Source organism: Lupinus angustifolius, chromosome LG08 (genome assembly GCF_001865875.1).
Source record: "Lupinus angustifolius cultivar Tanjil chromosome LG08, LupAngTanjil_v1.0, whole genome shotgun sequence".
In the NCBI taxonomy this organism is placed as follows: Eukaryota; Viridiplantae; Streptophyta; class Magnoliopsida; order Fabales; family Fabaceae; genus Lupinus; species Lupinus angustifolius.
The window spans coordinates 9,040,442-9,055,945 of NC_032016.1; the positions used below are offsets into that span (position 1 = coordinate 9,040,442).

Sequence of the window (15,504 nt, forward strand, 5' to 3'; positions counted from 1 at the left end):
TTATATTAGGTTCAAGTGAAAGATTGGATTTGTGACTGACACTTTTGTTTAATATGCAGACCAAACAAAATTAGTTCCAACAAAAATTGGTGGCAGTTTGAGAGTCTTATTCAATAATTAATGTCATTAATGTAGCTTGCAATAATTTGGAAGATCTCAAATATATTCATCACAATATAGTTACCAATGTCAATTCTCGAAATACCTATAATATGGATTGTTTTCCCTTAATATTGACTACCAATGTTAGTTCTCAAATTGACCGCAATAGGACTACCTGTGTCAATTTTTTCCTTCAATAGTGACTACCAATGTTTTTTTTTATAAAACTCATCTATATGGGACTTGAGAGTTTTTTAGATTTCACATCAAAAAGTTCTCACTAATGGTTTTCAATACTAACAATTACTTAATTGAACATTATTTTTGTTAAATCAAACTAAGGACTACGTACTAAGAAATGATGTTTCAAGTGATACATTCTTGATCTCTTTGAAGTAGGGTCTCGAGTTTAAGTTTTGTGGATTGAAAAAATATTTGCTGGAAGAGTTAGTCTCACATACGTATAGATATTCTCAGCTCGGACAGGATGGTCTTCGGTACGAAGGAAACGAAACAACACTAAGGATTACGTGCCCCACTATGTTATGGACTGCCCAACTGCTTGGAATTTTGTTGAGACCTTTTTGTGATGAAAGTGAGGGAAACTGGGAAAGGTTACTTGACCTGACACACTCATTCTACTGCTCCTATCACCCATCACAGAACTATGATTTTTACATTGTGGGGGCAATATATACACATTACTTAATAGAATGACATTATCTTAAGAGGAATGATTTTGGGACAGAAAAATATAAAGTGTCCTTTAGGAATTATTATATTTTATAAATGGAGAGTTAATATTTTTTATCTTTCAATAAATAGCATGTACTTTGAACTTATTAAGGGTAATTGTTAACAAAAATCACTGTCTAATTTATTAAGGGATCCAACTTATATACATTAATATATATTATATAAGAAGAAAGTAAATCTTTGTAATGGCGAATGCCCCACCGGATGGAATGAAACTAGATCCACTATTTCTTAAAATTTTATCTTTTATGTCCCAAACAAATTATATTTATCAACAAATAAAAAATAACAATTAATTTTAATTTAATTTTATAAAAATAATATATTAACTTCTTATAATATACTTCCTCCATGATAGGTTAACTGTCATTTTAGTATTATTTTTAAAACTTTTTTCACACTTTTTGTGTTTGTGTTTACTGCTTTAAAATTTAAAATGGTGTGATAACTGTGAGTATGAGTTATTAAATAGTTTGGTCAAAACATGTGACTTTATATTACTAATTGACATTTTCAGCAATTATTTTAATTTAGATGTAGTTTGGTCAAAGTTATTATATATAACTTTTTTTCAATCATAAAAAAAGTGATAATTTAAGTGATACCGAAGAAGAAACTATTGTTTTGAGAAAAATTATATATTTTTTCTATTTTTTGCCCCATAAAAAAGTAATATATATCACATAATTATACTTTATTTATTAATAATTAGTTTACAAGTAATATATAGGACATTCGTGTCATTAGAAGAATCTAAGTATTCTAAGTTAAAAGACACAAAGCAATAAAATCAGTAGTCAAAGTCTCAAATGGGACCGTCTCATTTTCTATATACTTATCTTTCCACTAACGTATTAGTTTTATTACTTGAGTATAATTGTCTTTTATAAAGAGTATGTTCAATAAAGAAAAATATTTACATTGTAAAGCACAAAGAAGATGACTAACTTTATGATTTTTTTTCATGCTTTCAACCAATAGCTAGCAATAATAGATTTTATGGGATTTGCTTGATTTTATGGATATGGAAGTTAGGATTGACATGAAGGGATTTTTATCAGCAAACCTTGCCACCCTAGCATTTCCATGTGATGAAAATACCAAGTCATCCAAGGTTGTTGTCAACAATTAAGTTCAAAAATTGTGTCATCGACATGTCATGTGGGTTTTTGTTTTTTTTCTTCCATCAAAGTATTATCGGGTTGAATGGGTCATTTGTCCCACTTTTTTATGTCTCATTCTATCTCAATTCAATTGGAAGTTGTCATTTATTTAAAAAGAAAAATCATAAGAATATAAAATAACTTTTTTATAGGTGAAAATTAATTAACTTGATTCATAAGGACATAAATTTTTAGGGATATCACGCTCAAATGAATTATATATGTCATAGCTTCTGGACAAAAACCCTAACATTACTGTTTTTGCATGCATAAAAAAAAATCACATGTTGTTTTCAGGTCAAAATATTGCTTTCAATGAGAGAGATGTCAAAATTTAAAGAGCACTACAATCATTGACTGAAACCATTAAGAGCATATATAATTTAGAATTCACCTATTATTAGAGGAAAATGGAACCAAGAGCATGCAAAAAAGTGAGGGTTAGGTAACATAAAATATATAGTCTATCATAGCGTGCTACTTCACTATGAAACATTTGAGTCAATGACCTCGATGAGAATTTAAACATAAATATTTGTGGTAATGGTAATTAAAGTAAAACTCTTTTCAGTCATTTATCGACTTTTGGGTGACATATTTTAAACAAATTGAATCATATTTCTTACACACATAGAGCAAACATTTATATTACAGTTTCCTTCATATCAGTTATAGAATTCAACTTGAAACAATGATGAACTGAGCACCAAAGAGAAGCAAAAATGAGTGTTATAGTGAATGGCTCAAACTCTACATATTTGCAGGTTATGAAAAGTTAAGGGCAGAATCACAACTCACAAGTTATGACCAAGCAAGTCTTGAAACCAAACAAGCTCAAACTATATCTAGCTATAGCTTAATTTATGAATCAAAACTTGAAAACACAGAAGCTGCCAAACAACTCAAACAATAACCAAAATCATAGGAGACAGACCCAAACTATTTCTGCAGTGACACAAGTGATTATTGCTATGAAAGCATATCATTGAGGTTCTATTGCATAGTAGAACCAGAATGATTTTATGTCAATACTCAACAACACTTATATTCAATGCCACATATATTATAAATAAAAATATTACAATTTTATTAAACTATTGAATTGTGGCTTATCATACTCTTCTTCCATTCGTCATATAGTTAGAAAAAACTATCTTCAATTCTTCACATACACAATAACCAATAAGGTTCAAATTCATGACCCACATGCCATGGCATGCAAATGTTGTTTTGTTAGAGAGGATGATCATAGAAAATATGTCACATATATTATATTCTAACAGTACAAACTACACATCACATGCATCTCATATAAGATTTAATATGTATATAGTGACAGTATAACTGTTTTTTATACTATCAACTCATCATTCATGTTTTAGTCATTATTGATTATCAAACAAAAGTAATCTAAAAGAATGGTTAATGAGTGATCAATCCCCTTTGCTCTTAGGCACTGTCACCACCAACTTCCCTCCGCTGCAAACGGCGGTCACCAACTCCGGCCGAGTCCAAGCCGGAAGCCGGAACCGCCATATATCAACTCTGCGACCAAGATGCTGGTGGTGTTGAAGAGCCGCCACCGTGACATCACTACCGTCCATTCCCTTGATGACGATTTTGGTTATCCCTGGTAGAATCTGGATGATGTGAGCTCGAACGCCACCAGCGTTTGCGTTGAACAAGTTCATGTTGTTATTGCATGATGCTGTGAAACGAAGAAAACGCGGCGAGTCCTCGATTGAAACGTCGTCGTGTGAGTGGAAAGGTAGTTCGAGCATGTTGGCGAAGACGTGAGGTAGTCTCCATAGTTTGTTGGAGTTAGGGGTTGGTGCTGATGATGAAACGACGTCGTGTTGAGAATGCTGGTTGTTTCTCTTGAGGTTGTTTCGCTTCATGCTGAACATTGCTTTTAGTTAAATTATTATAACTCCAAACCTCAATGCACAAATGGATGAGACTGCAATTCATGGATTTATTATAGGAATGTTTCTCTCCTATTACACGAGGATAGGAAAAATACAAACAAGGATCCTCTCTGCCAAATAATTATTAAGTTTACTCGTATTTTCAAGGACAAAAATGTGATTTCGTGATAAACAAAAAAAAATAAATATGTTATTACGTAACATTTGTATCTCCATTAATGAAGAGAATCCTTACTCAAAAAAATAACAGTTCACACACTCTTAAAAATATTTGGGCATTATAATAATAAATGTGGGGATAATATATATTCATTATTACTATAAAAATTTATATACAAATAATAATTATATCATTTACTATTTGTATTACTTATATTAAAAAATCTAATAATAAATTAAGAATGATGAATGAACTCATGGGTCCATCTATATAAGTGTAAGTTTGAGTATGGATAACCACTCCTCCCCTCCCCCACCACTGGTATATAGCTATACAAGGAAGTGGTAGTTTTCATTGTATAGTTATTTAAATTGTGGAATACATTATTTGATGTGGTATCAATATTATAGTTGTGGTAATGCAATTGCATTATATTATAACTATAATTTGATATTGAATTACAATGATGTGACCATAATACAACTGTATTAGACTTCATTAGATCGTATGTAATTTAAAAATATTTTTTTAATCATAAGATAAGTTATATCACAATGACTAGAATTATAGTAACCTCAATAATGAACAAGGCATTGCTTGCTTTTTTGATTTGTTTGTGGTTTGGAATCTTGAAAAGGTTTGAGGACAGAGGAAAGGAATAGAATGGGTGTTATCTCTGGGTTTGGAAATTAAAGTGCTACGGTGACTATGATGCTGATTAATTATTTGTTTATGTGGTTCGAATAAATCACGAATATAGGACCATTATAAGTAACTTAGGATAGTTTCATTATATTCTCTGACATGCACAAAAGATAAAAGGATTCTCATTGGTATTGAATTGTCAGACTCCACTTTGGGTGTGGGGTGTTCATTGCCATTCATTCCCCAAACCTAAGCCCAGCCACCCTTTAACCTATATATCCTTTTATAACTTCAATTTTTTATAAGAAATTTAAAGGGTGACGTGAAATATTAATTGCTCTACTTAAAATTTTAAAACACAATTTTTAGATTCACTCCAGAGTTTTGTATTCTGGACTCCAGAATTTAAAGGGTGACATGAAATTTAAATGTATTCTAAACTCTATCAATTACATAATAACGTGTCACTGAATGATAAGGGATTATTCTTCAAATATATTATAAAGAGACTTTTGAGTTCCTTATAAGACAATAGTCAACCATAGGAAAATTTACGTGTAATCAAACTAAACTATCACACGGTTGGTATATGTTTAAAATATTTATGGAAGTAGTGTAGTATTTAGAGAACTCGTGGATGAGATCCACGATTTTAGGGAAGTCATGAACTAGGAATGTGACTTCTCTGACACATTCTTTCTCATGAAAGTCGTGTTTCCCATCCACGACTTTCACTTTTTTTAGAAGTCGTGTACCCTAAACACAATTTCCATTGTATATAACGTTATAGCTTAGTGGTTCTTGGTTTACATGTTAACTTAGAGGTCTATGATTCAACATCCACAAAATGATTTTTATTTTTATTTTTTATAACATTGTCATATATTATATGTACGAGGACTCTAATACATTATGATTAGATTACATTATATTTATTGTAGGCGTTGAACCATGAACCTCTAAGGTTAACATGTAAACCAAGAACCACTAAACTCTAATACATTTTTGTTATTTATATATAATGAAAATTGTGTTTAGAGTACACGACTTCTATGGAAGAGAGAATATGTTAGGGAAGTCGCATTACTAGTCAACGACTTTCCCAAAGTCGTAGATCTTATCCAAAAGTTCCCTAAAAATTACATTACTTTCTGAAATATTTTTAAAACATATACCAAATATGTGACACTGTCCTAAATTTTCCGTCAACCATGTGTATGAAATGAAGAGTCTAGTTATATGTCTATCACTTTTCAGATTTATATACTATTAGTAGTTTGTGCTATAAATCTGAAAAGTATAATCAAAGTATCACACACGTGCAGAAGAAAAATTCTAGAAGAATGAAATTGAAGTGAAAACAGGACAGAGTATACTCCAACTCAAATAATGTAACGCATGCTTTGATGAGACCCCTCATTTCGCTTCAAATAATGTAACGTAAACTTAATGTTGATTTCATTAAGCAGCCAAAAAAATTGAGGTTATGATAGGCTTCTACGTGATTAAAATAGTCACCGGTTAGATTTGTATTTATCAGCTTACCCTTTTAAAATAATAAATTGAAATTGGGTTACAATGGGCCCATGATATGTGAATAAGTTGTGGGCCACTTTCCAATGGCTCTGTTGCATTGTCATACAAAGACACTATTTGTTCTTCTGGGCCTTAATTATTGCAAATGGATTTAAGATTCCACTATCCACACTATATGATTTTTAAAATGAACGACAACAAAATCTGCCCTACACTCAAATGTGACATTATCACATGTGGGGCCTAGTTATATTTCAGTGTGTCAAGACCATGTTATATATTTTTTATTTTAAAAAATGTATATACTGACAATGTATGAGTTTTATCCACTATTTATATTTATTAATCTTTGATTTTTTAGAAAAAGTAATCAAAATAAATGATAAATAATATCATGATAATATCTATTATATCAGTACAACAACATTTTTATCCAAACCTACATTTTCTCAACCATTATTTCTTTCCCAAATATAGAAATAAACCGCTTCCATGAAAATCTCGTATGCTCACGCCAGGTTTTGGCTCTAGTGTATCTCGTAACTAGCTTATTTTGGTACTTAAAAAAATCTAAAAGAGGGGTAGCGTGATTGTTTTTAAAAATTTGATCTAATATAGTATCTATAATGCATAGTTATTTACTATCACATATCTAATATAATATCTATCTGTTCACAAAAAACATTAAAGCATACTTTTGGTTTGATGTTAATTGTCTGTATTTTAATAAAGCATATCTTGCTATATGTTTAAAACTTTAAACTACTCATATTCTAACTCTTTATAACTAATATTATTAAAGTTCTATATACTATCAGTTTATATCCACTATTTCTTTAATTATTATTAACTCTTTAAAGAAATAATACACAAAAATAATAATTGTTTATAAATCTTTATAGTAACAATACATGTATATTTATTGTCTTCTTATTAATAAGTGTGTATAATTGTTTTAACCATATTTTTTGTTCTGAATCTCATAATGTAGAAAATGGGTATCATCTAATTATTACTCCAAAATTTAACCTTGCGTTGGGAAATAGCATTGCTTGTGAGGGGCACAGTAAAATAGCATACATTAACCCATTTTAAAGGTGATATCTGCTGATCCATTTTCTGTAGTGCTATGTGAATCATTAATTCTTATTAATTAAAAAAAATTATTAAAATTAAAATTGTAATTATTAAATATTTTTTGATCAATAATACTTATATAAAGTAGCACAAATTAATGGACAACAAATATATTCTTCTTAACAGCTTTCGCCACTTTACAGTAAAGTACTTTCATCATGACCAAGCAAAGCAAGGAACCACTTCATCATTATTTTTGCTACCACTAATGCTCATGGTAACGTCACATATCTAATGACCCACAAAACCGGCACCAGTAGGTAAACTAAACCTTTTTCATTTTCTAAGTTGTTGTTCAATTTCCAAGTTCAACATTTTCATTACTTTTCCTACCTTAATAAAAAAAATGTATAATACAAGAAAAAGAAAAAACATGTTGAAAATTAATAAATTGATTAGTTTTTTCTAAATTATAATCATGATATTTTATAAATTGTAATTTAAAATCCACTTTATTATACCAACCCCAACCTTACCCACTCACCCACTATCCTTCTTCTCCACTATACATATGTACCATTTTTCAGATCTGGTTTTTAGATTCTTCCTTCTCCATGTCACTTTCGTTTCTTACATAATATTATAAATTAAATTATAATACTTACAAGGAGAAGTTGCAGTGCTACCTAACACTTTCTTCCTTCAATACATAGGTAATTTTTTTTTTCATCTTCATTTTTTGAGAAGTTTTTTTATACCCATGACTCAAGTTCGTGTCTTTTTTTGTGTTTGTTGTTATTTATCATATTTATGTTGGTGATGTATTGATTTCTATGTTTTTTTTTCTCAGTGTGTGAGAAAGTTTGTGGGGGTTTATCTGAATCATCGTTGGTTTTGGAATTTTCAGTTACATATTGAGTAAGGGTTCAGTGGGAAGAGAGGTTGGCAAAGTTTTGGTTTTTATGGTTTGTTTCTGAATCTGATACCTCGTACTACTAAGTTGTTGTTTGTAGAAGTGGATCTTGTTTATTACAGCTTCAAATTTTGTTTGCACTGTTTGGTTGGATATGGAGACTCTTGTTCTTGTTGAGCAGCATAAGAACCAATACTACAACAGCAGATCTAAGCCACGTGGTCAAGGTAGATTTGGTTCTTCACCTTCTAAGGATTTAAGGGGCATAAATTGTAGGACTTTTCAGACTAGGACAGGTATATTACCAATTCCTTTGAGATCTCCTAGTTCCCCTAAAACACCATCACCTACTAGAAATTCAAAAACTGATAACAGAACTTATGGGAAAACTACTCCTATGACTGCTCCAATTCCTATTAATGCTAAAGCTTTAAGAAATGAGACAACTTTCACTGATGATGCTTTGTTCTCTGAGTTATGGGCTGGACCTACCTACTCAAATTCACCACCACCTAGTTCCTTGCCGATCCCGAAGTTTTCTGTTAGGCCAAAGAGGACTGTGTCTCTTGAATTACCTGGTCCCTCCTCTCCCGAGATTGAAATGCGCCCGGTGGCGAAGTCTGCACCCCCTTCCCCCAGTAGGGATCATTCTTCTACCAGACATCTGTTTGTCAATGCTGATTCTGCTACGAAGACCCTTCGTCGCATTCTCAATCTTAACATCAATGATGAGTGAAACACATGGAGCATTGGGCTCTTGTAAATAAAGTACTTTAAATTAAAAGTTAGTTAGTGTTAGGTGTGTATAGAGACCAAATAAAATTTGTAGTCTGAGTTGGTTTGAGGTTGTGTAGCTTTCAGTAGTGATGGTGCCCTTGACAATTGTAGCTGTGGTGGGTAAACAATCTCCAGATTTTGGAGACGGTAACTAGGTGTGTTTACTTTAGGAATCCGTTGGATCAGGGTTTGCTATAAGGTTGTTCGACTTGATGGGAGCTTCGATGAAAATGGTTGAGAAGCAGAATGATGATACTAACAGGTAGGAGCGGCATGGAATAGACTTGGCTGACTGTGTTTTAATCTACTGGACCTGGTGAAAGATGCATTCGAGTTGAATCCTGATTTTATGATATATAGTTCTAAGCATCGTCTCCTCATAGAATTGTTAACTATCTCTTAATATGTGACCTAGTATATAGTCCTGTTGCATTATAGATTCCAATACTATGTACATACCGTAGAACCTTGCACTTGCAAAAACTGTAGAGTACCCTTTGGTTCTTTACCCCTCCCTTCTTACCATCATCTTCAATCTTTCTATCCTAATTTGTTATCCTTTCTTACTTTCACTAACATTGACAGTGTTCATTACCATTATCTCACTATCCTAGATTATATGATATTTAGTAGTTACTACCTTGCCTACCGATCTATCGTCTCTCTTTTAGTATTTTATTTCCTAGTTACCCTCAACCAGGGTGACAGTTTGCCCCTTCCCGCTTTTCTGTTTTTTTGAAAGAAAAATCGGAAGGGGTTTGGTAGCTTTTGCAGCATCTGCTTCAGTTTTATAGGATCATTCCATGTCACACTACCTGCTAGTAAGCCGTTGATATTTTTCGTTTCTGGTACTCGTAATACTTCTTTCCGTAGTCCTAATCTTCACCTGGCTTACCTTCCACGGAGAATGTTGACTGTCCTCCGCCAAGTTTCAAGGTAATATCTTGCCTGATGGTTGCTCCGATGCTTTCGCTGCATTTTTTTCTCTCGTATTCATGAATTGCATTTATTGAGGGTTTTTTCCGATGTGTGAATCAGGTAAGCAAAACTTTTCCGAGGCTATTCAGTCATAAGCTGTGGTCAGTTGCAAGTCAGCTTTTCTCTATGAAGTCTCTTGTAGCTTATAAATTTGTGTTTCTTTCTTTCTGCTTCTGCAACAAGTGGAACTTGTTTGGTTTGTTGAAATAAAATGTTAGTTACTATTATCAATGCACCCATGTTTTATCATCTGGATCAATACTTGTTCACTTTATTGATGAACTTATATATTTGATGTTGATGTAGTATTGTTTAATCTTAAATTAATTGTTCATATGATATCCTCTTCAAAACACCTCTTATTGTGATATACTTTGAATAGTTTTAGATTATATGATCTGTGTGATAGATGAGAGAGACATAGAATTTGAACTATAATAAATCACTATAAAAGTTAACTACTTTCTTTTTTACTTGATTGTTATTGTGGTTTTAACTTTTAACCAAACATAAATAGCTGTTAATTACATAAAAACCCAAAACGTTAAAAAGAATGTATCTATCCATTTTCTTCCAAAACAAGAGAGGATTGAAATCCGCTTCATTTAATAATGGACCCATTTTTGTTGGCGGAGAAATTAATAGTTTGCATTGTGATACTCTTTAGTCCTATTTATAATATACATTCTAGGAGTTTTTTTGTTTTGTTTTTATAAGGCATTCTATGTTTTTTTAATGTAATAGTCAGTGTTTTTTCTCTTCTTTTTTCTTTATTCATTAATGAGAAACATGTTTGTTAAATTTTCAATAAGAGTTAAAAACATAAAATTATAATGTTATAATATACTTTTTTAAAACAAGAAAATTAACTACCAATTTTTAGTCCATGTTTTTTTTGGGTACTATCAAAGATATTCCTTCACATTATAAGTAAGAAACTGATTTCTTTGGGATCTCGAATCACTAAACCAAGGTCTTAGTCCATATATAGTTAAAGAGAGAAATGTTATCATAAGCACACTATGGATGAGTAATAGATTATTGATAGGTGTTGGAAAGTGAGGCAATAATTATGGTTTTTTAATATCAGATTTGGCTTTTAATCCAACAAAGTTTGAAATTTTGGAATTCTCCCATATGTATTATAATACGTATTAAAATTTCTAATCTTAACAAAATATTCAATTATTTGGACTGTGGATTTAGTAGGTTAACAAATTAATAATTCTCTGTCAATGTCAATTTTTTAATGTTTATGATAGTTTAGTGGATATTTTTCTCCATCGAAAGGTGTGAACAACAAGGACAATAATAATAAGGAATCTTGAGAAAAAAGTAACTAATTAGTCCTTATCTACAATAATGTGCATCATTATCATCAATTCAGATAAGAACAAAAAGAAATCACTATTTTGAGTCTTGCATATACAACATCAATATCAAATAATGAATTTATGCTCCATCATCTAACACCATTTCTTGGTAACGACAATCTTTACTGCAGAAAGCTTTTTCTCCTCTGCAAAACACAACCCAGTTCATAGTTGAAACTCCTTAAAAATAATAAAATATCAATTTAGTCCCTTGATATTGATATGATTAATCAATCTGGTCCCTAACTTTGAACATTGTCAACCAACTTGATCAAATTTACACAAGGACTAGTATGCAAATTCAGGTACTAAATTAATGTTTTATCAAACCAAAAATGAATTAGCAAAGATGAATATTTCACTTTTGCTTTGTAATATGAAGAGTAAATACGCATGTTAGTCCCTAATATTTTTCGGTTTTATCAGTTTAGTCTTTCAAAAAAAAAAAAAAGACCTAAAATGGTCTACAAAAATTCCAAATACGGGTCAAAACAGTTAGTCTCTACCAAGTATTGTAAAACATGTTAAAAAAGACTAATTTGACCCACATTTAAAATTTTTGGAGATTATTTATGCTCTTTTTTTTTTTTGAAAGAGTAAATTTTATGAAGGGCTAAAATGTGTATTTATTCTAATAATATGAAAGGTAGCATTGAAAAATAAGGAAATAAACCTTTACCTTACCTGTAGATAAATATGTCTTTTGTCTGATCAAGATGCTTCTTGCAAGTGTAACAAAAGCTGAGGAAATTCACCAAAGTTGAACCATGAGGCTTATTAGGGACAGAACAGTAGCTTTCCACAATGTAATTATTGAATATATGTGTTGTTCTTGGACTAGGTCCATGGTTAATCACACATGTGTACTCCTCAGAAAGTTCCATCTCACTAAAACTCACAACTTCATCTGCATGTAGAGAATCCTTTGTAACATTATCTGAGTGTTGTGAATCCTTTGACTTGGTTCCAAAATCATCAGAACATGTTTGAAATGGAGAGAATGTGGAAGGTTGCAAAAGGGGAGGAATTTTCACTCTAAGTTTCTTTCCAAAAAGTACCTTTCTATTGGTTTTATTGGCAGAATTCACATCAACTAGTTCATCTTTAACAAGAGCAAGGCCTATTCCTTTTGAATCTATCTTGTCCCATGAACTTCTTTTTTGTGTACTTTGACTACTACTTTCATATGAGAATGGATTCCCAAATGAGCATAATAATGCTCTAGTGTCAAGAATTGATGTTGGGCTTCTTAAAGCATCACCACCTGAGAGACACTTGAAGGTGAAATCTATAAATTTTGGTGACCCAAATAGACACTGGAATGGGTTAGTCTTAGATGATTGAGCAGTGTGATCAGCCACTAAAGCTGGCTTAGTTACTGCTCTTGATCTGTTCCTTAGAAGCATAAGTCTAAAACCAATAAAGAAAATAGTGATTAGATTCAAAAAATGATGTAAATTAAAACATGCAAGGTGCATGAATGAGAAGAAAACATACCAAAATATATAATGATATTACAAGGAAATTACACTGATTGATGCTGCAGGTTGCAATATTTGCAATGAACAACTTTAAGTACTTCAGTGTCAAGGTCTTTTTTAAGACTCTAAGAAAAGAGAGAAAAATGAATCCTAGAGTAGTGGAAATGTTTCTGAATGTGTGACACAAAAACCAAAAGGAAATAAAGAAGGTGAACTGAAAATGTGTCAGGCTAATTGAAATTCTTCTTCAAACTCTGAAGCATAAAAAAGTTAATGATTTTCTTGAAGAAGAAAAGGACTATTCCCATCATAATCACTCTTGTACTATGTACTGTAAGAGAAGGAAAAGAGGGAAGCTTCAGAGTTAGAAGAGACATATATGGAATTTAAAGGAAGGAGAATAAAAAAGAGGTTGTGTGCATGAAAATCAAACTTTAAACAATACTTCAAACTTTTTCTTTTGTTTTCAATCTCGCCTTTCATTTTTTATTCTCTCCTTCTAAATCCTAGCATTGAGATCTTAAGTTCATTTGGATTTGCTTTTCCAGATAAAAAAAATAGTTTTCTTTAGCAACCAGGACTTCATCTACTTATAAAAATGTTATGCATGTTTAGTACATTAATTTTTAGTTGGTTTTTCATTTCAAAACCATAGCTTAATTATAAAGTTAAAAACAATAATTATTTTTGTGTTCATTCTCAGAAGGTCAGTGTATAACATATTATCGTGCATTTCAATAACTCGGATTAAATATGTATGCACACTTGTATAAATCACTTTTATTTATTGATTAACTTGGATACACAGACACCTTATTTGAGAACTTGTAATTTAATTGGAACTTATAGTCTTGGTCTAATAAATTATTTCAATTGGTGCAGCATCCCCATGTGAAATATTCTAGACTATAAAATTTAATCCTATTTGACATTTTTTAAGTAAAAATAGTTTGATCCAAGTCTTTCTATAAGTTTAACTGAATATATTATCGACTGAGTGTATTATATTTAAACTAGTTTGGTTAAACAATAACTAAATTTCATACTTCACCTTTATCAAGGCCTCACTTCACCATTTGTACTATGTTCACAATTTAATCCTTGAGCATTTTATAATGCAACAAAATATCTATAGTATACCATACACTAGCTATAATACATAATGCATCATAGTGTTACACTTTATTATTAATGGTTAGAACGCATTGTTGTATTTTTGAGATTTGATAACTGTCGTGTATATGTAAAAGAAAGTTTGTTGATACAGCTAAAATTGATTAGGATAGTCTCTACATCTTAAAAGAAGATAAATTTTTACTATTACATATAGGAGGGGGAAAAAAGAAAACATATTGTTATCTTGATGGGTCAACAAATAAATTTTTTCATGAGATGTTCATCAATTTTTAATTATGAAAATCGATTCCTACATAAACTTCACATCAACAGTCCTCTATATGTTTATTGTCCTATTCATTATATTTCAAAATATACGATATGATTATAGGAACTATTCCATCACACAAGTGTCATCAAATTTGTGATAATAACCCACTGAAATTACTCTTTCCTAATGGGTCATCATGACAATCTTAATCAGGCTTTATCAGTATTCTGATTCCACTAATACAAAACATAACATAGTGGATTGTATTTGTGGTGGGAAGGTCCCTCAACATGACAAGAATGTCTGGGGACATAAAAGTGAAATAGGATAAAAAGCTTTAGAGCTTGATAAATTGTGTGGGATCAATCCGAAACTTAACCTAATTTTCTCAATTCCAAGCCTTCAAATCCCAGGAAACCATATCAAGGTCCTCTTAGAGAAAGGTTCTCTAGTTGAACAATTCCAGAAGAAGGTGGACCAAGTTTGAAGGCCGATTAAACAAATTTAGACTGGATTGGGCAGGGGCCGCGCGAACGCAGGCCCCCTCTTTCACAAATTATGACATAGGCTCTACCACTTGGGTAGACCTTAGGCTAGCACCCTTCCAAAGTGCAATGGAAGTCACAAGCCTAGGCCATGGGCCTTCTTGATCACCCATTGACCCCGTCCAGGTAAGTATGTTACAATTGTAGTACTCCTTTCTTTTTATACACAATTTACTCCTTTCCCTCTTCTTATGCACCTGATGTGGGACTTCACTGCAACATCTTCCCATGTTCTTACTCAACTCTGCACTGCCTCGCCCATCAAAAACCCACTTCAACTTCTTATTTAGGATCTCAGTAACCAACACTCACAACTCCAAAGTCTAAATTGATTCAGGTAATCAAAATAAGGCTGGGGTACATTCCCATACACATAAAAGAAGAACATGTAAAAGACTTGTTTCATGAATGAACAACAACCTTTATAGTAGTGTCTAAATTTTGCAGTGTTGATCGACCATCTTGCAGTACATTCACCTTTCCTTTAGTCAAAAGAAGCACCAAGGAACAAGTATTTCTGCACAAGGGAGACAGCACCAAAGTGTACATTGCTCTCTAATCTTCTTACGGGATAATTAGTTCTCTTCACTTCCTTACTATCAACTACTACTATATATATTGTGTGTTTTGTATCCTACTGATATTAGGCACACAATTATCTATGTATTTGGAGCTTATTCATT

At 31.7% G+C, this 15,504-nt stretch overlaps 3 protein-coding genes across 4 annotated transcripts; 1 reads left to right on the forward strand and 2 right to left on the reverse strand.

Moving 5' to 3' along the window:
* On the reverse strand, positions 3,446-3,976 carry LOC109354054. The gene has a single exon (XM_019596407.1). It carries the CDS (start codon positions 3,926-3,928, stop codon positions 3,455-3,457), a length of 474 nt encoding a protein of 157 aa, XP_019451952.1. The 5' UTR covers positions 3,929-3,976; the 3' UTR covers positions 3,446-3,454.
* On the forward strand, positions 7,932-10,311 carry LOC109354549 (extensin-like). The gene is made up of 3 exons (XM_019597140.1): positions 7,932-8,080; positions 8,218-9,993; positions 10,096-10,311. Exon 2 carries the CDS (start codon positions 8,435-8,437, stop codon positions 9,014-9,016), a length of 582 nt encoding a protein of 193 aa, XP_019452685.1. The 5' UTR covers positions 7,932-8,080; positions 8,218-8,434; the 3' UTR covers positions 9,017-9,993; positions 10,096-10,311.
* On the reverse strand, positions 11,087-13,152 carry LOC109354108 (protein MARD1-like). 2 transcript variants are annotated; one of them, XM_019596464.1, is made up of 3 exons: positions 12,906-13,152; positions 12,093-12,818; positions 11,087-11,554 (listed from the first exon to the last, which is right to left on the reverse strand). In XM_019596464.1, the coding sequence occupies exons 2-3, from the start codon at positions 12,812-12,814 to the stop codon at positions 11,488-11,490; spliced, it is 789 nt and encodes a 262-aa protein (XP_019452009.1). In that variant the 5' UTR covers positions 12,815-12,818; positions 12,906-13,152; the 3' UTR covers positions 11,087-11,487. The 2 variants fall into 2 exon arrangements, with proteins under 2 accessions (XP_019452009.1, XP_019452008.1); XM_019596463.1 differs by lacking the exon at positions 12,906-13,152 and having other exon boundaries at positions 12,093-12,896.

Bases quoted from the DNA above. Each gene is read 5' to 3' on its own strand.
- LOC109354054 (XM_019596407.1), bottom strand. From the start codon at position 3,928: ATGTTCAGCATGAAGCGAAACAACCTCAAGAGAAACAACCAGCATTCT.
- LOC109354549 (XM_019597140.1), top strand. From the start codon at position 8,435: ATGGAGACTCTTGTTCTTGTTGAGCAGCATAAGAACCAATACTACAAC.
- LOC109354108 (XM_019596463.1), bottom strand. From the start codon at position 12,886: ATGCACCTTGCATGTTTTAATTTACATCATTTTTTGAATCTAATCACT. The intron at 11,555-12,092 runs GTAAGGTAAAGG...TGTGTTTTGCAG, and splicing joins AAAGACATATTTATCTACAG to AGGAGAAAAAGCTTTCTGCA.